Source organism: Blennius ocellaris, assembly GCF_963422515.1.
Source record: "Blennius ocellaris genome assembly, chromosome: 13".
NCBI classification, from domain to species: domain Eukaryota; kingdom Metazoa; phylum Chordata; class Actinopteri; order Blenniiformes; family Blenniidae; genus Blennius; species Blennius ocellaris.
In genome coordinates this window covers 21,820,488-21,846,806 of record NC_137662.1, presented here as the reverse complement: position 1 = coordinate 21,846,806, position 26,319 = coordinate 21,820,488, and the positions used below count along the sequence as shown (strand labels likewise).

At 43.5% G+C, this 26,319-nt stretch overlaps 4 protein-coding genes across 4 annotated transcripts in view; 2 read left to right on the top strand and 2 right to left on the bottom strand.

Annotated features, from left to right (window-relative positions):
- The window catches only part of lrpprc (leucine-rich pentatricopeptide repeat containing), a gene marked incomplete at its 3' end in the record, with an annotated part of 61,456 nt that extends 60,878 nt beyond the window's left edge, over positions 1–578 (top strand). Inside the window, 1 exon segment of the mRNA XM_080507463.1 lies at positions 495–578. Coding sequence (XP_080363589.1) covers positions 495–578 — 84 coding nt within the window.
- A 3,667-nt stretch (positions 579–4,245) lies between these two features.
- On the bottom strand, positions 4,246–11,640 carry abcg8 (ATP-binding cassette, sub-family G (WHITE), member 8; the record flags this gene model as incomplete). Its single annotated transcript, XM_080507462.1, has 13 exons — positions 4,246–4,383; positions 4,494–4,621; positions 4,733–5,000; positions 5,260–5,336; positions 6,406–6,605; positions 6,688–6,789; positions 7,649–7,808; positions 7,906–8,175; positions 8,842–8,974; positions 9,050–9,288; positions 10,355–10,502; positions 10,593–10,694; positions 11,602–11,640. 13 exons carry the CDS (start codon positions 11,638–11,640, stop codon positions 4,246–4,248), a joined length of 2,004 nt encoding a protein of 667 aa, XP_080363588.1.
- Positions 11,641–12,089: 449 nt separating this feature from the next.
- On the top strand, positions 12,090–20,968 carry abcg5 (ATP-binding cassette, sub-family G (WHITE), member 5; the record flags this gene model as incomplete). The annotated part of the gene is made up of 14 exons (XM_080507461.1): positions 12,090–12,304; positions 12,406–12,527; positions 12,715–12,851; positions 14,115–14,213; positions 14,640–14,772; positions 15,857–15,996; positions 16,098–16,227; positions 16,311–16,524; positions 17,894–18,099; positions 19,921–20,059; positions 20,152–20,225; positions 20,346–20,457; positions 20,588–20,700; positions 20,784–20,968. 14 exons carry the CDS (start codon positions 12,090–12,092, stop codon positions 20,966–20,968), a joined length of 2,019 nt encoding a protein of 672 aa, XP_080363587.1.
- A 653-nt stretch (positions 20,969–21,621) lies between these two features.
- On the bottom strand, positions 21,622–26,270 carry dync2li1 (dynein, cytoplasmic 2, light intermediate chain 1; the record flags this gene model as incomplete). The annotated part of the gene is made up of 13 exons (XM_080507460.1): positions 21,622–21,884; positions 22,976–23,068; positions 23,190–23,287; positions 23,458–23,528; positions 23,817–23,896; positions 24,022–24,099; positions 24,322–24,390; positions 24,532–24,730; positions 24,851–24,939; positions 25,198–25,267; positions 25,907–25,941; positions 26,028–26,151; positions 26,257–26,270. 13 exons carry the CDS (start codon positions 26,268–26,270, stop codon positions 21,822–21,824), a joined length of 1,083 nt encoding a protein of 360 aa, XP_080363586.1. The 3' UTR covers positions 21,622–21,821.
- Between the last annotated feature and the right edge of the window lie 49 nt (positions 26,271–26,319).

Sequence of the window (26,319 nt, the reverse complement as noted above, 5' to 3'; positions counted from 1 at the left end):
TGATGCCGAAGTTTAAAGTACTCTATTATTATAATAGTTACTCATGCAGGACCAGTTATCAACAGGGTGATAAAGTAACACAAGAATTGACGGTGCTTATTGAAGCCTTGTTTTACCGTTACTTTTTATTTTAAGTAATTAGTAACAATTACTTTTTGAAGACAGAAAATTACTTTCACTTTTCAAAAATGACATTGAAAGAAATTGAAATAATCCTAATAATCGTCATTGTTTTCAATTATTTGGGACAGATTTTCTTAAATAAAGAAGCACTGAACAAGATTTAAAATGCTTTGATTTGATTTTATGGGATGCAAAAATGTAATTGAAACTACTATTTAATATGAAAACCTTTTTGCACGGCAAAAGTTTACAACGTGGCTTTAAAAACTCAAAACGGCATCAGAATATTGGGTCCAGTTCGAAGTCCATACTGTATTTATATTAAAGTTCCGAGGTCGCAGATGAGAAAACGTATTTGTACTTGGTTACAGTTCTCTGACGTTCCAGTGAAGCGTCGGGAGCAGACGATTGTTAAATCTCCTCCCTTCCACAAGAGAAATCCTTCAAAGATCTGATTTGATTTGAATTCCTTGTGGTTTATTTGATCAAATCCATATTCATATTCCTTATTACGGCTCCTCTTTATACAAAAGACCCAAAGCTCTGATATGAGTTGAGTTCTGATCTGTGTACAAACATCAGTTTTGCTATTGTACAATTCAGAATCATTTTTTTTTTTTTTTAACATTTAACAAAGCCTTTTTTAACACAAGTTCCTTTCTTTTGCTGAAGTCAAGTTGCTCCACAGTTTGTTTAAAAAAAAAAAAAAAAAAAGCTCAATCAATTAGAAGTTTCTGCTCATTTGAAACAATTATTAGTGTTTTGACGTTTCTGGAAATCAATGTTGCATTTTTCAATGCTTTTTTTTTTTCTTTTCATCTTTTAAATGTGTTTCTAATTACTTTGAGCTTTGTCAAAACCCCAACAAATTAAACAACTAGTAGTGAGGAAATAAGTTTATTTTGTTTTTTGTTGTTTTTTTTCGTAATTAGTGAAGCTGACCCTTTGAAACGCTGCCAGGATCTCCCGCTCCTCTCTGCGGTGAACCAGGCCATTTATCGGCATTAATTACTGCATTAATACGCAAAACCAACATTGTAAGGAGCCGGCGTAATCTGCAGAAAAGCTCTCACCCCCACCCCCCACCCCCCCCCCCCCCCCCTCCCGTAAACAACCTCCACAACACTTTGCCTGGATCAAAACACTGATTAATTAGAGGAACAGAGGCGGAAAGGACGGAAGTGCGTGTTTGGGGAATGTGCTACAAATCCCTTATTTGCGTATTAATGGGGATTTAAAGATGAAACGAGACAACCTGGATGGAGACGGGAGGCGGTTCAGGTCCACCCAGGAGGCCGCCGCCGCCGCCGCCGCTTAGTTTTGGAAAGAGGGCGAGATAGAAACACCGACTCGTTCGTCGGGTGAGCGTTTGTTCGCTGTGGGTTCTTCTTTGTTGCTGAATCGTGTCTCTCTCTCTCTCTCTCTCTGTCTCTCTCTCTCTCTCTCTCTCTCTCTCTCTCTCTCCCTCCCCCTCCCTCCCTCCAGGAGTCCTTTAAGTTCTATGCGGACAAGCTGAAACAGAAAATGGCCAAAACGCCGGCGACAGCCGAGGAGTAAAGGTCCATCATCGTCTTCCTCCTCTTCTCTCCTCCCCCTTTTTCTTTTTTTTTTTTTTTCTTTTTTTACAATTTGTTTGAGCTGAAATGTGAAATCTTGTGTTCCAAGTGTTGGGTGTTCAGACTCTGTCCACTATCCATGATGTTAATGAAGATGTTGAGACTGTACAGAAGTATTTATGCTAATAAATGATGGTAGGATTCCCACTGTGGGTTCGTCTTCATCCGTCGGTCGCACTCCTTTTTTTTTAATCCTACTTGACCTCCGAAAGCGCAGCATTTATTGCATCAACTTTTCTTTAAATGACTCGATATGCCTTCTTTTGGTGTGAACTTGTACTTTAACAGGCAAACTGAAAAACCTGCAGGATTTAATAGATATACAAACTATATCAAAATCAACATGGATTAATCCGCCATGATTCTTCTGATTTAAGAATATTAACGCAATTGCAGTGCAGAATGACCCCTGGAAAGTCTTTTCGTCCAAGTCGGCTTGCAAATGGCTGATTGATCGAAAAAGCAACTGTAATTTCAGTACAAATATAAACTGAAGGCAGAACAGACTTAAAACTTTATACGCTCGCTGCAGGAAGAGGTTTTCTTCTCACCGAAGCACTTCTCGAGTCGTGTTTGCTCACGCAAAATGAAACGTGATTAATTCAGATTAAATATGAATGACATTTAATCACGATTAATAGAAATTAATCGCGAGCAAACCTGTTTTTAACTGGACTGAAAATTGTAATCGTTTGCCAGTATAAATGACGTATCACTGGATCCTCTGACATTTTTAAGGTAACACTGATTTACTTTAATCTTAAATAAAAGTTTAAAGTTGCAATGATTTGACGTGGCGACGCCGGTACTTGGTTTTAAACCTGGTGTATTGAGCAGAAGAGATTTCAGTTTTGATCCATAGATGTTAAAAAGAAGATTCACTTTTCCCTCAGATGTTATGAATCTGAGAGTTCCCCTCAGGTTAAATCATGAAAATATTCAAGAAACCTTTTACAAGACGAGTGTGCTTTCCACAAAAATATTAATAGTTTTAATTATTTCTTGATTAATGAGATGTTTTAGGAATAACGCATAATAAAAACTGCATCAAGGCTTTATAGAGTTCAGGAAATACGGGAAAAGGTCGTGTGAGTTGATGTCTGTGAAATTTCTGCAGATTGTCACATACAACTACATTTATTACCAATTAACCTGAATGTTTAGAAAATTTAAAAAAAAAAAAAATAAATTTGATGCACACTTAAAATAAACTGAACCAGCTGAGAAAATGTCTCATTTTCAGGAGATACAAACTTCTGTAAGTCGAAAAAACTGACTGAACTGAATTTGTGGTGATATGTTACATTTATTAGGGTCATTTATATCCATTTGAAGTGTCCATTTGACTTTGTGTGTCTGATTCCTTTATAAGTCCTCTACTTTTATTACCTTCCAACACTTCGTCGGCTCAGGCTGCGGAGTTCTTCACGACTCAAGACGTTGCAGCCGTCACAGACCTCAGAAATATTGATACGGCTGCTTAGGTTTTGAGACGAGACTCTCATTTTCAGTATTTATCCGTATCAGATTAATGTGAAGAAGAATTTCTGTTTCGCACAAACAGTCACTCGTAACTGAGTAACGAGGCCACGGCGAATACGGAGTGGAGAAATAAACACGCTCAAGTGGAGCAATTTGATTTAATGCTTTACTCATTTGGACTCAAACCATGTTGGTAAATTATTTAGTGGGCATTTGCACCAGTGCAAAAAAAAAAAAAAACACATCTTACATAACCTTCAATCTATGAGGAAACAAGAAATACACGATTTATTTATTTTTTCTGAGTGTAACTTACTAAATCTCTACTCTTCTTATTTTCCCAGAACTCCCAATACTGGTACACACATTGTACCAGTAAGCCTAATAACCTGTCATATACAAAAAAAAAAAAAAAAAGATAAAGCAGGAAGGAAAGAAGATTGAAAAGAGAACAAGCAAAAGCTGCAGATGGATATCTGCCAAAGTAGCGCTCTTAATCACTCCCATGACAGAGGAGGGGGAATAAAATAAAAAATAATCTACTGTTCTTACTGTTGACGTCACAGCAGTGCTCTACTGCCATCCAGCAGCAGTCGGAGGTACTGCAACACGTTCTTCACTCTTACAACAGCAGGTGAGTTCAGAGGAACTTTAAATGCATGTTTTTCGAACCGTGGGAAAGTGTGCGAGCACGAGGAAACATACGAACTCATGCAAACATGCAGCGGCCCCCGAAACTGGAATCCAACCGGGGTCCTTCCTCACCGTGCGGCGAGAGTGCAAACCACTACACAGCTTGAGCTGGTAAAATATCAGAACTGCTGCATCGGTAAGAAACGCCGTTCCACCCCAAGCAGTTATGTGGTTCTAAAAAAAATAATAAGAAACTGCTTGTTTTTTTAAATTAATACAAATTACTAGGATTTATTTTTTTTTATTGCTTAAATACGGATCTGCTAGATTTGAGTGTCGAACCAGTCGAACCGCAGCTTCAGATCCCTTCGCTCCACCTCTGCCGGGTCGATCACCAGTCCTGACTGGACTTCTGCTTGATGAACTTCAGCGACAGGAAGTAGAGCGCCATGAAGCAGAGGCAGACGGCCAGCAGCACCAGGTAGCAGGAGTACAGAGGGAACTGGTTCAGCTTCATGGCCTCCACGACCTGCAAGGGCACAGGTCATCGGTCAGATTGGGGAACCAGTCCCACAGTTCGGCCTTCGGATCTTCGGCTGGAATGAACTAAACACCGATCCCGAGCGCGTTTGTGCTCACGTGTATGCCGTCCACGTTGATGGTGATGTTGCCGATGGAGACGGGGTACTTGTTGCCTCTGAACTGCACCTGCAGCATGCCCTCGAAGCCCCAGCGCATGAAGGAGACGTGCGAGAACCACGAGGCCACTGCAGTGGGAAGGGGAAGGGAGGGGGTTAAACACATACACCGGCATCACTATGACGACCAGCGTCCCCCTTTCCTGTCCTGAGGTTTGACCGGTCGGTCGGCGTGCTCACCGAGCCACATGTTCTCCAGGCTGATGACGAACCCCCCGGTCAGGTAGAAGACGGTGAACAGCGCGTTGCCCATGAAGGCGGAGGTCTGCAGGGTGGGCAGCGAGGCGGCCACGAACAGCGCCATGGCCCGGCTGCAGTACACCATCAGCCACACCAGCAGGAAGTTGAGCAGGAAGCGGTCCGGCGCCCCGTTGAGGCCCGCCAGCCAGTAGATGGGCAGACCGTAGACCAGGGTGAACACACAGTGCTCCGGCAACTCGCCCAGCACCTGGGAGGGTGGAGGAGGGGAGGAGGAGGAGGAGGAGGGGGGGGGGGGGGGGCAAAGTGTTTTGTGCAACATGTACGATAAAGAGGCGGTAATGCAAAAAAAAAAAAAAAAAACACTTGATCCCGGTGAGTGTGTCTGCATCATGCACTCACACTAAATCCCCTCCTATGACGGATTTACAGTTTAAAGCGCTCTGGGTCTCCAGCAACGGTGCAAGTGCGCCCCCTGCTGGACACGCCGCTGCGGCACCGAGGCTTACCTTGGCGAAGAAGTAGGAGGTGACGGAGTACATGCCGTCCTCCAGCTCGTGGTACAGCATCGCTCTCTCTGAGTGACCTGCAGACGAGCAGTGTTCTATTAAATCCTCAAGCTTTTCTAGCTTTCTAATGCTCGTCTATTTTAAAATACCGACAGAAACTGTAAAAAAAAAAAAAAACCTGTCTATATTTTGCTGCTTTACACTTTTGTTATTAAATGATCTGTTTATATATAGTATTTAAACGGTTGCTGTCATTTAAATATCGTTTTATAACACTGTCTCGTTTTATTGTTTATGCAGCATTAAAAGCAAAACGTGGAGTTAAATGAACGTGGAGTTAAATGAACCTCGTAACCATAAAGTTTGTCAGTTTTATCACTTTCGATATCATCAAACAATAAACTTGAATGACTTTTTAATGGCACTCGGTTTTTATTGTCACTGCAGAGGTTAGAATGACCTTGTGAAATATATCTGATCTGATCTGATCTGTCCCAAGGTCATATACTTTATTACACTTTCTACACTGATTCACAATACTTCAAGCTGATGCCACAACTTCAAATGTACAGTATTTCTTACAGTACTCTAATATATATATTTATATATATATAAATATTTATATATATATATATATATATATATATTTGTATATATATATATTTATATTTATATTTATATATATATATATTTATATTTATATTTATATCAGAGTACTGTAAGAATACTGTATGTGTATGTGTGTGTGTGTGTGTGTGTGTGTGTATGTGTGTGTGTGTGTGTGTGCATGCTTGTTCCTTTAAATTGCTTTTTAAGGTAAATTGCAAACGTTTTTAATGATATTTGTTTCAAATTATATGTGAAAAGACGCCCATATATAAGCGTTTTTCAGCTTTTTGCTGGGTTTTTTTGTTTTTTAAACTCTTGTTTTGAATGAAGACAAGATCATTGAAGTCACTAGCTGTATGATTAGATGAACATAAAACACAAAATATTAAATCAAACGAACTTAGAAATAAGGACAGAAACTAAACACAACTACTGACTTTCCGGTTTGGATCATGATTCTAATTTTGCACTGAAGTTAAGCCTAAAGACGTGATAAACGCACTGAAAGGAGGACATGGGAGTGTGACGCTGACTCACATTTGGCTATGACGTCCAGCACCACAGCGAAGGGGGTGAGCGCTCCGATCATGTAGAGCAGAGCCACCGTGTCCTGGATGGACAGGCGCTCCGCTCCGGCCCCGTAGTACAGACACCCGACCAGCAGGGACATGAGCAGGGCCTCGAAGCCGTGGACCAACAGCGTGACCAGGTCCCTGTAGTCGTTGTACATGTGACGCCTGGCGGGAGACAAAACGCAGACTTAGAGACGTCGCACCGGAGACGTTGACGATGGACGAGAGTGGTTTTTTTTGCTCTCACCTGATGAGGATGGTGAACTGGTGCAGTTTGCCGGGCGGTCGGTTTCTGCTCCTGGAAACAGTGACGACTTCTTCTTCTTTCTCCTTGTTGGCGTGCTGAGAGCTGCGGGAGACGGAACACAGCGAAGGACGACTGACGTCTCGAAGTTTAAACCTGAATCCAAATGTTTCTTACCAAATGGAAGTGCATCCTGCTGACCTGAGCCAATTTAAGATTTCTATATTATACTTCCTAATATATTGTCTAAAAAAGAACAGTGCACATTGTACGGTGTCCCCGAAGTGCAAACCACAACAACAAATCATTAAACACAACAACAAATTGAAAAACACAATGCAAATGCAAAAACACAACAAATTGAAAAACAATTTTGTGTTGTGTTTTTTCATTTGTTGTTGTGTTTTTTCATTTGTTGTCGTGTTTTTTCATTTGTGTTGTTTTTCAATTTGTTGTTGCGTTTAATGACTTTCTGTTGTGTTTTTCAATTTACAGTTGTGTTTTTCAAACTTGCGATTGTGTTTTTCAATTTGTTGTTGTGTTTTTCAAACTTGCGATTGTGTTTTTCAATTTGTTGTTGTGTTTAGTGATTTGTTGTTGTGGTTTGCACTTCAGGGCCACCGTAACATTCCTATGGCAGCAACATATACGTTCATTTAAACATGTGTGTTGGATGATTTCTACTTTATTGCACATTCATAATTCTTAAAGAACATTAATAAAATACAAAGAGAGATAAAACATTGAATCGAGTTTCGTGAAACTTTCCTGATCAGTCCCTGAACATCAAATCAATAAATAGTGAAAAGGCAGATAAATGATAACATTTTGATCCGGAGTAGTGGGAGAGCTCAATTTAGGTTGTTGTTATCGTTTAACTAAATAAATGGTACATTTTGTAATGCAGATGGAAAGCGGGGGATGGAGGCTGACCGCTGACCGCTCGCCCCGGCCCTGTGGTTACCTGTCCGCCGGCGCCGGTGCCGAGCTGTTCGCCGCAGGTTTCCACATGTGGTCGTCCGTGTCTTGGACCTTCTCCATGAACTGCTCAGCCAGAACTCTGGCTCGCTCCAAACACACGGCCTCACGCTCGGGACTGCGCCGGTCGATGCTGATCAGATCCACTGGACAAAACAGAGAGAGAGAGAGAGAGAGTTCAGAGGAAAGAAGAGGCGGATCGTCCCTGAGGCCCGCCGGACGCCGTTCCACCCTCACACTGACCGTAGAAGTCGGAGGGGTTGCAGTAGCGCGGGCAGGGGTGGCCCAGGGCGGTGAAGTAGTGCACCATGTCGCGAGCCGGACCGCAGTACGCCGCCGACCCCGAGGACAGCAGCACCACCAGGTCGAAGAGCTGGAAGATGTCAGAGCGCGGCTGGTGGACCGACAGCAGGACCAGGCGGTTTCCTCTGGCCAGGCGCGACAGCGTGATGACCAGGTTGTGGGCGGTGAAGCTGTCCAGACCCGACGTGGGCTCGTCCAGGATCAGGATGCCTGGAAGCAGCAGGTCCGTAGGTTATTTACAAAAAAAAGACCTTTTGGTCTCCTTATTTTGTGATTTGCTGGCGATACATCGTGAATGTAGTCAACATGCTGTATTGCAAAATGCAAAACCTATGAATGATACAGACTTCACTTACAAAACTGAAAGTTTATGGACTAATTTTTGTCGGGCAAACACCTCAAGGTTACAAATCTCAGTGTCAAACTAAACTTATGAGCGTCAAACATCAGATCTGCACTGGATTGTGGCTAAAAAACAACAACAGGGTTTTAGAAAAAGTAGTTGATTTAAAAAAAAAAAAACGAAAACGCCAGATAATAGTAATGCATATAGTCGTGGAAAAGGGAAAGTTTGCTATCTTATTGTGAATGAAAGTGCAGAAATTGTTACATTATTACATTACGATTACAATTGTTACAGATACAATTGTTACGTTACATTAGAAACACCAGAGCAGGTTAGATTTCACAGAAAAAGGGATTTTGTTGTTGTTTTTTCTTTGTCAGAAAAACCAAAGGTGAATAAAATGTGAGCCTCTCCAAGACGTCCTCACGCCTCCTTGTCCTCAGACGTTCATGAGGTCAATGTGTTGGAGACCAAACTGGGCTGAACTAGAACGTGACCCCCTGACCTCCGGCGTTCCCGTTTCCACTCACCGGGGTTCCAGAGCAGCTGGACGGCGATACTGACTCTCCTCCTCTCCCCTCCAGAAACGCCCCTGACGTAGTCGTTCCCCACCCTGGTGTGGGCGCACTGCCGCAGCCGCAGCTCCGCGATGACGTCGTCCACCTGCGGACACGTGTGGTCGGCGTGGTGAGCGGCGCCGCGTCAGTGTGAAGTATTGATCCTCTTTAAGAACCCTACCCTCTGGTCCCGCTGCTCCTGGGTGAAGTGGGTGGGGAGACGCAGTTTGGCCACGAAGCTCAGAGTCTCGCGGACGGTGAGGTGGGGGAGGAGCCGGTCGTCTTGGCGGACGTGGGCGATGCTTTTCTTCACCAGCTGAGGCGTGTTGGGACGCCCGTTGATCAGGATCTCGCCGGACGTCATGGAGCCGCCTTCACCCCGACACGTTATTATGTCCAGCAGAGACGTCTTCCCACAACCTGGGACCACAGCAACACACCTTCAATAATAATAATAATAATAATAATAATAATAATAATAATAATAATAATAATAATAATAATAATAATAATAGTAATAATAATAATAACATTATTATTAATAATAATAATAGTAATAATAATAATTATAGTAATAATGATAATAATAGTAATAATAATAATGATGATGATGATGATGATGATGATAATAATGATCATAATGATGATAATAGTAATAATACTAATTATAATAATAATAACAATGATAATAATGATAAGAAGAAGAAGAAGAAGAATAACCCCACTACTACCGTGAAGAATAAGAATAAATGTGAGAATAAAATAGAATGAGGATAATAATGAAAGTCAGAATTAAAAAAAAAATAAAAAATTTTAAAGAATGGCAATAAGAATTAGTAATATGAATAACAATTTGAATGTGAATGAGGATAAGAATACAAATGACAATCAATTTAAAAATGAGAACAACACAAGAATGAGAGAATAAAAATCAGAATAAGAATGAGAATTACAATAAAATAAGAATTAGAATAAGGATAAGAATACAAATGACAATCAATTAAAAATGAGAATAACAACCGAAATGAGAATAAGAATAGTAATTAGAATAAGAACAAAAGTAAATGAGATTAAGATTAAAAATGAGAATAATGATAGAAATAAGAATGAGAATGAAAAAAAAGAACAAACAGGTTAAAAATGGGATCAAGATGAATTAAAAAAGGAAAATAAAAATAAATCAAATAAACTCAAATAACAGAAAAGTAACACAGAAAAGTAACAAAATAAAGAGCATCGCCTACTTCTAAGTCAATTTTCTTTTAGTATTACTAGGTTTTACTACGTAATTCACAACTATAAGTCAGGATCAAATCAAAGAGCAATTATTGCTCATGTGCATCACATGCATGAGGAACGTGGTTTGTTCTGAGTGACGTATAATCCTGCAAAGGGAACGTGTGGAACAAAGACATCACCTGAGAACATTTCACTGTATGGATATATTCAATTGAGATTTTTTTTTTTTTTTTAATTTGTGTTCCACCTGAGCTGCCGATGACGGCCAGCATCTGGCCGCTGCGAACCCGGAGGCTCAGCCTGTTGATGACCGTCTGCTTGTCTCCTTTTATCTCCCACGGCAACTTAAACTCTGACAACCTCTCATACCAGGGGATCTGAGCTGCTGTGTCCACCTGGGAAACACACATACACACACACGAGAAGGTTCAATTAGTTGAGAAGATAAGAGTGCATGGGACTTGACTGGCTGCTCGCGGGGTCACCTCATAGTGCAGGTTGTTGACCTCCAGCTCGTTGCAGCCGCCGCTGTAGGTGAAGTACAGGCTGTTGTCTTCCTCGGCCGAGAATAGCTCGGTGTCTTGATGCTGCGGGCGAGAAGCAGACGGGTCAACGAGTTCCACTCAGACAAGGACACGAGGCGTGTGTCTCATCTGCGCTGGCGCCAATGTGAAACGGCGTCGCTGTATTACAGGGACGTCGTAGGAAAAATGCTTGTTTGTGTTATTCAGATGCGTCAAAACTGACTTCACGACCTCTTGTGATTCGGTTGTTGTTGTTGTTAGTTATTTACGTCTCAGTGTGTCTCCTCGGTGTTGGCCGGCGGGCGCACGCCTGTTTGTGATTCCAGAGTCCGTTTGAAAATAACCCAAGGCTTATATAACACGTCTTTCCACTTTTGCCCACATGTCATGAGTGACTTTAAAGAACAGATCCGACGACTGATATTTTAAAAGTACTGATTCACGCTGTATTGAAATTATTGGCTGTCGCTGCTCTTGTTTATGCAACTGATAATGAACTGTGCTTGAATTAATGATATCATTTTTTAAATGTAAACACGAGGAACAAAAAGCCCCACATTATTTCTGGAAGCTAAAGGATATAAAGACATTTGTTTAATGCAATGGTTCCGCAGTGTTCAGTATATATTCTAAATGTGGTACACTCATAAAACATTGATAAAAGTGTATGTATCTGTTGTAAAAGCTACTAGATAAGTGGATTTGAGTGGATCCAGTACTGCGTCAGGATTTTGAAACCAAGGAGCAAAAGTAGGAATCTTTCATATAGACTGTGTCTGGGTCTGATCCGTCTTAGTATAGAGATTAATTCAGTTTTGTGACTGAGAAAGGAGGAGATCTTGTCCTCAGGTGAACCACAGTCTGATTATGTCATTGAATAATTTGTGTTTGTGCATCATAGAGAGGTTTCTGTTAATACAAATATATCAAAAAGAGTTAGGCAGCGGTGAAGAACCTTGTCCTGACTGACCTGTGAATGTCCGTTCACATAAGTAATCTGTGAGTCCATGATGACGACTTGCTGGATGAAGTCTGCAGAGGTTCACAGCCCCTGACCGTCTCTTCTGCCGGAGGTCCCGTTGGGGTTTCGTATTCGGTCTTTATCGGATTTCTTCCCTCCCTTTAAGGTCGGCTGACTCCAGTCAAGCTGAAGATCTCCTCTTCTTTAGGCCATAAGCTCCCTTCGCCAAAGAATCCAGTTCCTCATAGTTTCCTGTCTGTTGTTTCGGCCTCTATGGAGAACGCCACATGTAGACTGAAGTTATACTGACAGTCTGTGGGTCCGCTCAGCGTGTGTGTGTGTGTTTTTTTGTTTTTTTTTGTCTTCTTTATACAACCTCAGATCAAAGTTCCCTGAGATAACGCAACGCTCGCTGGCTGTGTGTGTGTTTATGGTTCCTGAGGGAGCTCACATCGCACAACCTGGAACGACGTCCGGGTGGAAACGCCGACGACGCAATGCGAGAAGGGGACCAAAACACGGGTCTGTCGGGAGCTCGAGACATGAACGGGGTTTACTCCATGCAGGCGGTGGACCTGGCGGACGAGGCGAGAGCTCGGGAGTCCTTTAAGTACGTGTCGGAGGAGAAGAAAGATGCGTGGAGGGACGGCGGGGAGGAGCAGTCAGAGCCTCCGTGTTGTCTCAGCGTCAAGAAGATCTCCTACACGGTCAGGTAAAACGCTGAAAAACCAGCAGATGAGAAAAGCACATGATCTACTACACCGTTACATAGTTAGCTCAGGTAAACATACTGCATGTGTGTGTGTGTTGCAGTGAGCGCGTCGGTCCGTGGTGGGACTTGCCCTCCTACAGAAAGAGATGGACTCGACAGATCCTCAACGACGTCTCCTTCCACGTCGACAGCGGGCAGATCATGGGCATACTGGGAAACTCAGGTTTGAACTCAACTCAGTCCAAAGGGCAAAAGGTTCACATGGTGCAGAAAATAGTGACATTTTTCTATGAGTCGGCATTGAAGCCCTTGTAATGGACCTAGAAATGGGTCCAAAGGGACTTTATTATTGTCAAATTTCTAAGAAAAAAAACCCCCAACAACATCTGTGTGTACTCTTTGTGTTAAAGGCTCGGGGAAGACCACTCTGCTGGACGCCGTCTCCGGAAGAATCGGGAACTCCGGCACCCTGCTGGGGGAAGTGTTCGTCAACGGCAGGAAGCTGAAGCAAGTGGAGTATCAGGACTGTTTCTCTTACGTGCTGCAGGTAACACACAGAACACCCCAGTGTTTCGACCACCGAACCCGAATAGTACTCCGTAACGGACAGGCGGTGAATTTATTGATCAAAAATAGAAAAAAAAATCATATTAAAACCCCTGCTTTCTTCAAGTTTGTGGGAAGGGTCACTGGGAACATGCAAACTCTGCGCAGGACGGAGCGTGGAATCAGACACTGGATGCGTGCGAACCGCTGCAGGGCCTCATGGCATCATGTTAGCGTGTAGCTGCAGTGAACACGTGAACGAGGCGCACGTCCCACTTTTGATTTAATTCCTCATCACACACGCTAAAAGGTTCAACTTTGCCCTTTTTTATTTCACAAGCGGTGGGCAACTGATCGGCGTGCGTGTGCTGAAAGGTGCCCGTGGTTAAAGCAGCCGCCACAAACACTCAGAAACTCAGTGAACACACCCTATTTGGCGGAAGAAAAAAAAAGAAGAAAAAAACTCCAATAAGCCTGCCCCCTGGCCTCCATATGAAATTAACTTAAGACCCTTGATAGCCTCCTCATATACTTAATCTCTCAATGAGAGGTGCTCGAGTGTATCCAAAGCCTGAATTAAAAACACCGGTTTAAAAGTGGCCTTGTTTCTTTTTCAAATCATCTCTCTCCTCTCCGCTGATAGCACCCCCTTCTGCTCTCTAAGCCTCGTCATTAACTTCCCCCGCTAAGCTGCAGATGAGGAGGTGATATGAGCCGCCGATATTAAAGTCATTCAGATATGGGAATAGGGAGGAGCGGGATTGGGAGGCGCCGCGTGTTAATTGAGGCAGGCAGCAGGTTCAGCTGGTTCAAGCGTGTGTGTGTGTGTGTGTGTGTGTGTGTGTGTGTGTGTGTGTGTGTGTGTGTGTGTGTGTGTGTGTGTGTGTGTGTGTGTGTGTGTGTGTGTGTGTGTGTGTGTGTGTGTGTGTGTGTGTCCGAGCCAAAAGGCAGAGAACTGTTGGTTTTACCTACTGTATACACATATGAGCACAGAAGTAAGCTACTGCGAGTGGATCCAGTGTGTAATATAATGTCCACTTTATCGGTTCATTCCTTCCAAGAGTCAAAGGTCATAAAAATATCTTGATTATTTTTTGCTGCAGGTGTGTCATCCAATTGCGTTTGAGCCAGAAAAAATGAATTGCAATGCTAAAAAACAACATCAGCAACAACAACAAAATTCAAAGTACAAAAACATCTGTGTCTCGCTTTATTGAAAGTAATTTTACAAACTTTTCTCTCTCTCTCTCGCTGTCTTTTCCAGAGTGACAACTTGCTGAGTTATCTGACCGTGGAGGAGACTCTGACCTACACGGCGCAGCTGGCCCTGCGGAAACACTCGGCTGCAGCCATCAAGAGAAAGGTGGATCTCAGATCTTCTTTGTCCACAAGAGAAAACACGTTCAGAACTGTTTCCACCAGGTGATCGGCAACAAAGCATTTCCAGCGGGGTTTTTTTCCAGCGTTAAGACATTGGCTATGAATTAAATGTGCTGGAGTCACATGCAATCTGCAGATACAACCTGAACACAGCTGAAAAAAGGACTTTATTTTTTAAATCCGCTCACTACTTAAGTCATCAGTTCAAAAATCCCTGTTTGATTATATCATCATAACTATCCATCCATCCAGTATATCTAGTATACTGCTTTATCCGCTAAGTTGTTTCTATAACGTAATTTCTGGTTATATAAAAACTTTTATATTTTCTTTTATACTTTCGTGTAACCCAAATGTTACCCTGCCTTAACAAAGCCACCTGACCTTTGACCCCCTGGTTCCTGTGCAGGTGTCGTCGGTGATGGCCGAGCTCAGCCTGACCCACGTGGCCCACAGTGTCATCGGGGGTCGTGTGTTCCCCGGGATCTCTGGGGGCGAGAGGCGAAGGGTCTCCATCGCCAGCCAGCTGCTTCAGGACCCAAGTGAGTGGCTTCTTCACGTGCCTGAGGAGAACTACTCCCAACGGGCGCTAATCTGAGGCAAAGAACACAGAAAAGGTGTCGTCACAGTGTCTAAAGGTGTCAGAATATTGACCTGCAGACTGTGTGTGTGTGTGTGTGTGTGTGTGTGTGTGAGAACACAACACAACCTCCGAGGTTCTAATTTGTCAGTTGGTTAAAATCAGCAAAATATAAACACTATAAATGTGCTCTATTTTCTGTATTTCTTTTCTTCACTTACATATAAATATCTACGTCCCGCATGTGCTGTGGTGTCGCGGCCAGACCAGAGACAGAACTTTTCCAGACTGAGTAGAGAATAATGTTCACCAAGTGACCCTTCTCTCGCCAAACGGCCTTTAAAAACTCCACGCAAGGAGAAAACAGAAGGGTACAAGAAGGAAGGGAAGAAGGAAAGGACAGAGAACCGGATGGAGGGAGAGATGGAGTAGAGTATTAAAAGACTGGGTTATCACACCGTGAAGGGAATGAGCAGAGACACACCTCGGAGCGTGTGTGTGTGTGTGTGTGTGTGTGTGCACGTGCACGTGCACTTATCCCAGGTGTAGTTTATCAGGCATCCAGTCCTCCAGGGACCAGGAAGGGTCTCAGTCCTCATTCAGGATTAAAATGACCATGAACACACACACACACACACACACACACACACACACACACACACACACACACACACACACACACACACACACCAAGTCAGTCACACGCAGTCACGAGGAGTTTCCATTCGCTGCCTCTCCAATCAACCAGGAAATGAATTAATCTCACAATTAAAGCATCTGCTAATTCCACTCTGCTTTCATAATGCAAAGAGGCAATCTTTTAATTGTCTTAATTAGAGTAATTATCTAAAAAAAAAAAAAGGACTCACTTTATCTCCCCAAGTTAAGTTGGCCCCAGTGAGAGTCCTGCGTATGGCACTTAATAAAAAGTCCATTTAAAAGTTTCTGAGAGAAAAGAGTCATTGTCCTGCCTTCCACTTGATCTAATTTCCTCGCCGGGTGACCAACCTGCAACCACGATGATGACGATGATGTCACTGCCGCAGGGGTGATCCTATTGGACGAGCCCACCACCGGCCTGGACAGCATGACGGCCAATCAGATCGTGGTGCTGCTGGCGCAGATGGCCAAGAGGAACCGTATCGTCATAGTAACCATCCATCAGCCTCGCTCCGAGCTGTTCAGGGTGAGTTTTTGGGGGACGAAAGGAAGACTTGTGAAAATTCCTTTCCAGGTCAAATCCGTGGGCCTAAAAGTCCAAGTCTTTCCCGATGACGTTCTTCCTAGGTGTTCAGCAGGATAGCGATAATGTCGCGCGGAGAGCTGGTGTTTTGTGGGCAGCCGGAAGAGATGGTGGACTTCTTCAGCCAATGTGGATACGAGTGTCCAGAGTACTGCAACCCCTTCGACATCTATGGTACTGTGTGCTGGCGTGGCCGCCACAACACGATTTAACACACCGCAAACAAAGCGTAACGTGGAAAACATTTGCGTGCGCAGTTGACTTCACCTCCGTGGACACACGCAACAGTGAGAGGGAGGCGGCCACATTCAGCCGCATGCATGAGATCACGTCGTCCTATCAGAGGTCAGCCATCTACCAGGAGATGCTGGGGAAAGCGGAGCAGAGCCTGCAGCGTCCAGACAAACCGGAGATCCCCTTTAAAAGCAAAGAGTCGCCCAGCGGCGCTGCGAAGCTGGGAGTTCTGCTCAGGTCAGTTGCGAAACCCCAACGTGCGTGTTTGTTTGAGCCACATTCAAACAACTGTTTTGAAAGCGGTACACTGACAGAGCCAGTATGCTCCCGTTGAGGCAAATAAATCAGCCGCGAAGACAAAGAAATTCTAAATTATCCCCAAGAAGGTGGTATTGTGTACCCCATGTGCAACGCTCGCGGTCTGTAAGAGTGCAGGGCGCCGTGGAGAGGTATGGCTGGATGTCGTCCAGGCAGCATCGGCTCTGGAACCAAACTCCACGATAAGAGGTGGTCTCTTCCTCGTCCCTACTGAGAGGCGACAGGCGGATGTGAGGACAATCATTCATGGACACCAGCAAGTCCAGGGCTCAAGAATGAGGCCTTTTAGGGGGCCTGGTTGACGAATGGAACTCCCGACACAGATCGGCAGGCAAAGCCTTCTCTGGTGGGTTAGGGTTAGGGTTAGGGTTAGGGTTAGGGTTAGGTTTGGGACATAGGAAAGAAAGGCACGGGCAACAGAACAATATCTTTATAGAAAAGCAAAAAACCCATATAATCGGCTTATAATTGTGTCATAAGACAAATAAGAAATATTAAGATTGTGCATTATAGGGGGAACTAAATGTGGGTAAGGTACAGTGGGAAGGTAGTTTGAAAGGGGATCAAGGATTAGGTTTAGGCAGGGGAAGGAGAGAGGTTAAGTTTAGGAAAGGTAGAGGGTGGGAGGGTAGGAGGAAGGGAAGGGAGTTAGGTTTAGGCAAAGAAGGGAAGATTTTGATTTTAGGTAGGGGGAGGGGTATTGAGGGGGGGGGAGGTTAGGGTTAGAGAAGGTAGAGGGGCGGGGGTCGGAAGGAGGAAGGAAATTAGGTTTAGGCAGGGGAAGGAGAGAGGTTTAGTTTAGGAAAGGTAGAGGGTGGGAGGGTAGGAGGAAGGGAAGGAAGTTAGGTACTACTTACTTAGGCAAGGAAGGGAGGATTAGGTTTCAGGTAAGGGTTAGGGGTAGGGTTAGGGTTAGGGTTAGGGCGAGGGTTCGGCCGTGGAGACTGACTTTCAATTGGATCTTGTTGGGAACACATTGAGGACGTAAACCCGCGGAACAGAAGACACTGCAGTAAATGATCCCAGCCAGCTGAAACTCCACACAGCCAACGCTCATTGTCGCGTCTCACTGAAAAAGAATATTTCTCATTTGTTTTTTATCCGGGCGGGGGGGAGGGGGGGGGGGGGGGGGCTTTTAGGAACTTTAGGCAATTTGGTGACACCGTTTGACCTGATATTTGTTTACACGAGTAGAAATCCACATGCATTTGTTTCTGTGTGCAGCAAAAAAAAAAAAAAAAGACCTGGACTGACATCATGTCTGTGTCCGTGTGTCTCTTGTGTGCAGACGCACAGCGAGAAACCTCTCCAGAGACCGGATGGGCGTCCTGATGCGTCTGTCCCAGAACCTGATCTACGGCCTGTTCGTGGCGTTCTTCGTCACGCAGTTAGACAACGACGTGACCAAGGGGGCCGTGCAGGATCGCATCGGCATCATCTACCAGAGCATCGGCGCGTCGCCCTACACCGGCATGCTGAACGCCGTCGCTCTCTGTGAGTTCCGCCGACTTCACAAAGTGATTGCATTGCACGTACGCTGCGTCGAATATAGATATAATCCAACTTTGATTCCATTTTCAAGCTGAAGTATTGCTAAAATTTGATCCCTGCTTCAAAGAAAAACCAAACTGGGCAAAAGAACAACCTCGGCGTTTGATATAAACGCCACGTTATCAGTGAAGCGGGTTACAGTAATTCATCGTTTGCATAATGCCTGGGTGGCATTAGAGAACACTGTGTTTCCCGCGTCTGATAACATCATCCAATAAATATCTACATGAGGTGGATACGATGACTCCAGGGAAAGCGTGAAGCGCATGCCGGCTATCACCCGAGTATAAGCAATACATTATCTCTGTAAAGCAGCATGTTTGAAATGTCTTTATCTCAGCCTGTGTCGGCTCGTTTATCTCCTGTTCAGTGGCTGAAAGGAATGTGCTGCGTGCCGTTTCTCTTGGTTTTTAGCACAAAAAAAAAGCGTCAAAATCAAACTCAGATTTTGTGTGTTACGTGACTCCAGAGACTCTTTGCACTTTCAGAGTTTTTCCAAGGTGGTTGGGATTTTCACAGAGCGCAACTGTGCGGATCAGACAAAAGGTTTCTATCAATACTTATTTAATTCAACACAACACAAGGACAAATGAACTGTTCTCCATTTAGGGGTCAGAAAACCCGAATGCCCCTTTACCTACAAACCCACAGCGTTGATGCTGCATTATCTGTACACACACACACACACACACACACACACACACACCACCTGGAGTTTAGCAGGTTCATGATAGGTTGTTTTTATGGCAGCTGCAGTGACTTCAGATAATCTGGTTGTCCGTTTCTTTGTGTTTGTCCTGTGATGGATTGTGACCTGCCTTTCACCATATTCAGCCGGGATTAACTCCAATGAACGAATTGATGGATGGATGTATTTTGTTGTTTGTCGCAGGACACTTACTTGTAGTATTACAAATCGTTTTTAGCTGCAAAACACCTCGAACCTTTAAACTGAGGTGAACGCAGCTTATAAAGTTTCATATATGGTTTTGATACACGAAGTTCAGAAATGAAGTTTCAATAACAATTCAGAGTATTTCAGCAGTTTCATTCCTGCTTTTCAGCATTTTTTGGAGACAGTTTTCACATTTTAGCTGTTTTAACCATCCTTTTAAACAGTTTTGCATGTTTTCCCCCTTTTTTCCTCTTGGAAATTCAAGTTATTTCGGGGTTTTTTAAACCCATGTTATAATTTCCCCCCTCATTCATATATATATATATATATATATATATATATATATATTTATTTATTTTTTAAGTTAAATGTTTATTCACACATGATTTTGTAAAAGTTTCATGGAGCCACGACAGTGGAGCTAAAAAAAATCCATTGAATATGATATAATTTCCTGTGCATGGGTTTTCTCTGGGCACTTTCCTCCCGCAGTCTAAAAAACATGCAGTTGTGGCTATTTTGCGATTCAAAATGTGCCAGTGTGTGTTTGTGTGACGCGTTGGATAAAAGTATACAGAAGATGGAAATGGACGACATTAGCTTTATTGTGTCATAATCTCCCGGGGTGCTTTCTTCGGTTATCGTCTGAGATTAAAAAAAAAAAAAAACAACCTTCAGCGATAGGAGGTGATTGCAAGAGGAGATACGACGGGTCACGCCACGAGCACCCAAACAGCCACAGATAGTCGCCGGTGAAATCGCCCTGTCCTTGAATTTCGCAGATAACGAACGACAGATATGACAGTGTCTTTGCCGTCTCGACATTTATGCCGGGGCCAAGAATTAATTTGTGTTGCCGGCCTCAACAGTCCCGGCGTTACGAGCCATCGGTGACCAGGAGAGCCAGGATGGACTTTACAGTAAATGGCAAATGTTCTTGGCCTACATCTTCCACATCCTGCCGTTCAGCATCCTGAGCGTCGTCATCTTCAGCTCCTTCCTCTACTGGTTGGTATAAATGTCCTCTCCGACTCACTGGTGGGTCTCGCGTTTTGCAATAACTTTTTTTTTCCTCTTCTCTCTCTCTCTCTGTGGATCAGGACAGTCGGGATGCACCCTGAAACTTTGCGCTTTCTGTGTTTCACTGCCGTCGTCCTTGTGCCACATATCATAGGTGAACTGATAAGGAAAAGTCACGCCCCAACCGTTTCACGTACACGTTTCCTCGTGTGAACATTCTCCCATCGCTACCCCGTTTTAATTCAGCAATTCTGTTGTTGTTGCCCGTTTCCAGGTGAGTTGCTGACGGTCGTTCTATTGGGAGTGGTCCAGGACCCCAACATGGTGAACACCGGAGTGGCTCTGCTCAACATCGCAGGGATCTTGGTGGGATCCGGCTTCCTAAGGCAGGATACGTTTCTCCACGCACATTATTGTTTATGAATCTTTAAACGGGAAGCCGTTTGTGGTCTTCACTGAAGATAAAGGCGTTAAAGCCGTCACTGCTGACCTTCCCCTCGCCGTCCTTACCAACAGAAGCACCCAGCAGATGCCGACCGTCTTCCAGGGACTCAGTTACTTGACCTTCCAGAAGTACAGCTGCGAGCTCCTGATCGTCACCGAGTTCCACGATCTTCACTTTGCGTGCAGTGAGTTTGTGTACCCCCCCCCCTCCCCCAGCCAGTTGAACGTGACTGACCGGTTAAAGCGCGCGTGTTCCGTGTGGTTGCAGATTCCACCAGGACTCTGCCGGGAACGTGTATGGTCACGCACGGCAGCCAGATCATCGACGAGGGCTACCCCGGCGCCCTGAACCGATACACACTCGACTTCGTCCTCCTGTACGCCTTCCTGCCCGCCCTGCTGCTGCTGGGCATGATCAGCTTCAAGATCAGGGACAAGCTGGTGCGTCACTGAGACGCTGAGCTCATAACGGGGACGTTTCCTCGCTCCGGTAAGCGCCGACGGTCACTGCCTTTTGTCGAAAATCTCTTTCGAGGTTTTCAGAGAGGGTCACCGTCGTACCAAAGAATAAGCTGGTAGTATATTAAAAAGCTGATGTGTAAATGTCAAAGTCAATCAAACTGGTTTGTTATAGAAGGCATGGGCAGCGACCGAACAAGAGACTTGAGCAACTTCACCTATTCTCGACCTGATTAAATCAGTGAATTTATAAAGGAAACTAATATAGAGTTGAATGTCTTCATCACGCCTGCAATCGAGTCTTTTTAGCCAGAATTTATTTAGAATTTATTGTTTTAGGTATGTCAAAAAAAAAAAAAAAGTGCAATGTGTGAGAGTGTTTACGTTCTAATATCTGGATGTTTCCATAATGTGTGTTATTCACAGTACCGTGAAGTTCACGTTCCACACATGGAACATGAATCTTGTCTCTATTTTCTGCCACCTGATAGTTCAAAATGTAATTTTCTAAAAGGTTGAGAAGTCATTAGAGGGAGAAGAAGCTTCAGATTCCATAAAATTTTTTGTCAAAACGTTTATCAAGACCTGAACAAATTCAAAATGTATGAAAACCACTTTACTTAGTCAACATGTCGCATTACACTCATTGGACATGTGTGTGTGTGTGTGTGTGTTTGCCTTCTTCCAGTTGTATAAATACGTTTATTTCCCTCATAAGTAACAATCAATTTATTATATGTATATTTCATTATTAATAAATTGCAAATCAATATCAAAAAGTGTAACACAATAAATAAATAAACACTATAATGTGTACTGTACATGTTTTGGTTGTGTAATAAAGATGTCATGTTTCCAAATCCAGTCCTTTCCAGGACTTATTGGCATTCCTCCTGTACTGCTCCAGCTCCTGGAAAACACATCAGAAGAGAGGGAAAAAAATCATACAAAGGGAAACAATGCAGGTTATTCAGTGCAGAAATATCTGTATTTCTAATAGAATGATAAACGGCGTTTTGCAGAACCGTAAAGAGTAAACCTAACATGTAGTTCCATTAGCAATAAACCTCTATCCTGTATGTGTCATTGGCTCCTCCCATGACGCTCATTTGGAGTCGTCCAATAGCGGAGCTGACCAGCGTCAGGTGAGAGATCAGATCCCGTGAAGTGTGGTTTCACGATTTCAGGTTCGTGGCCTCCCGGCGGGTCACTGCCGTTCAAGTGCCACCGTGTTGCAAGGGCGACAGCAAACGCCGCTAATCTCTACATTTATGACCTGGGACTATAAAGACAATCTGCTTATGAGGCCATGAGAGAAATATTACTACACAAGTCAAGGACGGCAGGGTGACTCTGGGGTATTAGCCTGGTTTCAGACGGCTGTGAGTCCAGCGCACGGGGTAGTTTACCACAACACTGGATTCTTAGGGACAATTAATTTGGAATGTGGGACAACTTTGGGTTTTTGTTTTTTTTTTTTATATAGAAGAAAAGTGCATTTCAAGCTGATTCAGAAGCTGTAAAAAAAAAATATTTGGAACATTTTGACCTGCAATTTAGCCGCCACTAAAACCAAAGTATGTCTCCCCCTTGTGTCAACACACAGTGCTAATAAATTAATATCCATAAATGCATGTCAAGTACAGTAAAGTTTCCCATTTTACTAAGGAGCCTTCACATTTAATAAAACTTTTTTTTTTTCATTGTTTGGCCTTTTAATGACATTTAGATGCTTTTCAATGAAGTGTGCACTCTTTTTTCCTCCATTACTGCTTTTGATTTTTAAATTACTACGTGAAAGATCATTTCGAATTATACTTCTAATTAATTGTAGATCATAGAAGCATTCAGAAGCTTTGAACTTTCAATAATTCATGATCTTCCTTTCATATTGGCCTCTGGCAGAGGAGACCAGAGGTCGGGGGTTTATAGGAAAGAGACATTTCTAATGAATCTGCTTGATCTGCATATTGCTGCGTCACGACATCGTCGACATCTCACCTGGTCCTTCTGTGCTCGCATGGCGTCAATCTGAGGCTCAGCGTACTGGGGGTCTCTGGCCGGATCCTTTAGTTCCCTCTGCTCGTCGGTGTTCTGTGACGACGTCATATGGAAACACATTAAATTGACTGTTTTTTTTGTGTAAACGCGCAGAATCGCAAGGACATATTGTGCATTTTTATTTTGAAGTGGCTGCCACTGGAGAGTAGATTACCTGTTGAGGGAAAACGCGCTCGTATACTTTCTTCCACAGGTCCTTGGGGTTCTTGGCATGGAGAGACGTTATATCCACATCAGTAGTCGGAGGGGAACCTGAATCAAAACACAATGTTTACACTGGCAGGAGTAAAAATATATCACTTTCTGTATGTCGCATGGACTCCAAATGATCATTACATCATGATTATCAACGTAGTGTCTCTCTATCAGGCTCAAATTATAATGCATTACTGCTTTCAGCCACTGGGTGGTGCTGTGCTCACCTATTTGGCTGAAGGAGTCTGAGCCTGTTGGGACGATGAGAGGCTTGGAGGGGTCAATCGAAACGGTTTTCCTGATTACGTTCAGAAAGATGACAGTGCAATCATTAAAATTCAGAAAGACAAATGTTTACTTGTGTATCAATTGTATCTTTTTTTTTAATTGCATTTATCACATGGACTCCATTATGTATGATTAATCTCTATAATCATAGGAGGACGGAGGAACGTACTCTAGTCTTAAAATAGACTGTGGAAAAGAGACTTGGAAATACACCAATGCAAAGCGTCCGAGAATGTAGTGCACTTTAAAATATCTATCAAGTATAAGCGTTAAACAAATAGTTGAAAAGCTTCCTCACCCTTTTTCCAGACCGAAAGCAAGGTGTGAGAAGAAACTCTTGGTTTTCAACATCAGGCTCTCCGATTTGACGCTCGTAAACTAATTGTTTTGTTTTGAAAAGGTGACACAAACAACACAAAAGGAAATTCAGTAAAAAAAAAAAAAAAAAATAGGCGGAACATGATTGTTGTGATTGTGTTGCATGAAGAGTAAAGCACACTTACAATAAGAGATGCCGCATGGTAGTGGGCAACGAAGCGCAGTGTTTTACTGACCAGCTTCTTCTTGTCAGGGTCGAACTCCTGAGGACAACGACACTTTTAATTCTCACCATGAAACGATCCCAGTATTCAAAAACAAAGCTGTATCATTAACAGGCGTAATGCTTGAAACACCAAAAGTTTGTGGAAAAGTTGTCAAAGTCCACCATTTTCTGGAGGTGATGTCCATGACACACACACACACACACACACACACACACACACACACACACACACACACACACACACAGGCACCCGTCTTACCTGGAAGATGTCGTACTTGCTGCCGATAATGAGCAGAGGGACAGGAAAGGGACTGATCAGCTCTCGGTCCTGCAAGACAGATTAGAATTATGTACTTTGATGAGTACAATTTACAAATTTTACAAAAAAAAACCCCGGCACTTCCCTATAAACGCTCTGTGAACATGAGATTACTATAATGGTGGCTGTAATGAGCTGCTGGCTTCTTACAGGATAGTCTTTGGGTAAGACACGTGACGCTGACTGGACAGACGTCCCATGCTTGGCTCCGTGTTTGGATTTCTCGGCTTTCTGTAGCTCGGAAGAGATTTTCTCCAACTGCGTTTGTGTTGCGTGCAGCAGCTTCTCCATGGTGGCCCACAGAGCGTTGGGTTTCGACAGATCCAAAATGAGGATCACTGAGAAAGAACTGAGAAAAAGACACGAAGGGAGACTCTTGAAAGTTGCAACTTACTTAAGGCTGAAGTTAAGTAAGGAAAGTTAAGTGATTCAAGGAAAAAAAACAAAAAAACGTGTTTGAGTGACCAACCTGATGCTGCCGGGGCTGACGGGAATCTGGACCAGGTCGGAGAGAGAAGTCCCGCCTCCCAGCTCCCACAGGTGAGCAACATCTTTCAGCTGAAAGAAGACAACATCATCTGTAAACGATTAAAGGCCTGGCGTATTTATTAGGAGTAATAAAAATAAAAAAAAACCCCAGTAGGCTTTATTGAATTCTGTATAGTTTATAATAATGACTAGAAAATACTGTAGTGAAATGCAGTTTAATGCTCATCCCATTTTATTTTTTAAAAAGGGGGAGTTGAAGAAGAATATTAATATTAACAATTATGTTTTGTGTCTTCATCTCATGAGACTCGTCCAAAACGTCCTTACTGTATTGTGTCCTCGGGCTCGTCTGCCAAACGTGTACTCCAGTGCCAGAGTAGGCTTGGAAGGGTCGTCTCTGGCGGATATAAAAACAGTATCAGTTATTCATGAGGACAATAAATGGAAATGTAGAGTTCAGAGCTGCCGGTAAATCCACTCTTGTTTTCAGAAGATTACAGCAATCTAGAGAAGAGGCAATTTTGCCTTGAATCTGCTGAGAGCAACACTTGACCAAAAAATGTTGAGGCAAGTGTCTCAATTTGAATTATTGGACAAACAGATTGACTTTTACACCATGCTAATTACACCTGTGCTTTAATCATTGCAATAGGCTGCCTGTGTATCCAAGGAATAACTTCATAATCTGACTTTTTGTCTATAAGGCTTTGAATGGTTTTGGCCTAAATACATTAAGATTAGTGGCATTAGAAACAAGGTGAAGTAGCTTTTAGTCCCCATATATTAAAATATTGTTCACGTTATTTATTTTTCTGTGTAAAGTGTTTTCTAATTACTTTGTCTGAATGCATTTCCTTGCAAAGCACTGGATGGTGCTATAGAAATAGATTTGCCTTGCACTGCAAGTATCTAATTGTTAGTTTGATCTCAAATGTATACGGATTTATGTTTAATGGTGTATAGTTAAGCACTGATGATCCCTTCAGCATAAACAGGCCTGATGATGGATAAACCAGCTGGTCAACAGGTGACTCACCTGTCGAGGCATCTGAGCAGGATGGACGTTTTACCCTGACGGAGACACACGCGGGCTCACGGATCAGTCATTTACAGCAAGGTGGGAATGTTTCAGTTATGTGCACCGCAGCTAAACGCACCCCAGCTTTGCTGCCCATCAGAAACACGCTCCGTTCGCTGACGGCCTCTCCTCCGTCCCTCTCTGCGTCTCCTCTCTCCCGGCTCTGGACCTCCGCCGCGGCCTGCTCCCATAAGGTGTCCGGGCTGGTGGACACGAACACAAAGCAGCGTGTAAACACAACGAAACATCAACTAATCCGCGTAGTGGTGGTTCAAAGTGGAGGACATTGCATACGCGATAGTTTTTACCTGATTTTGGGCATCAGAACTCTCTTTTTCGAGTCGATATGCTAAGATGGCTAAAAGAGAGTT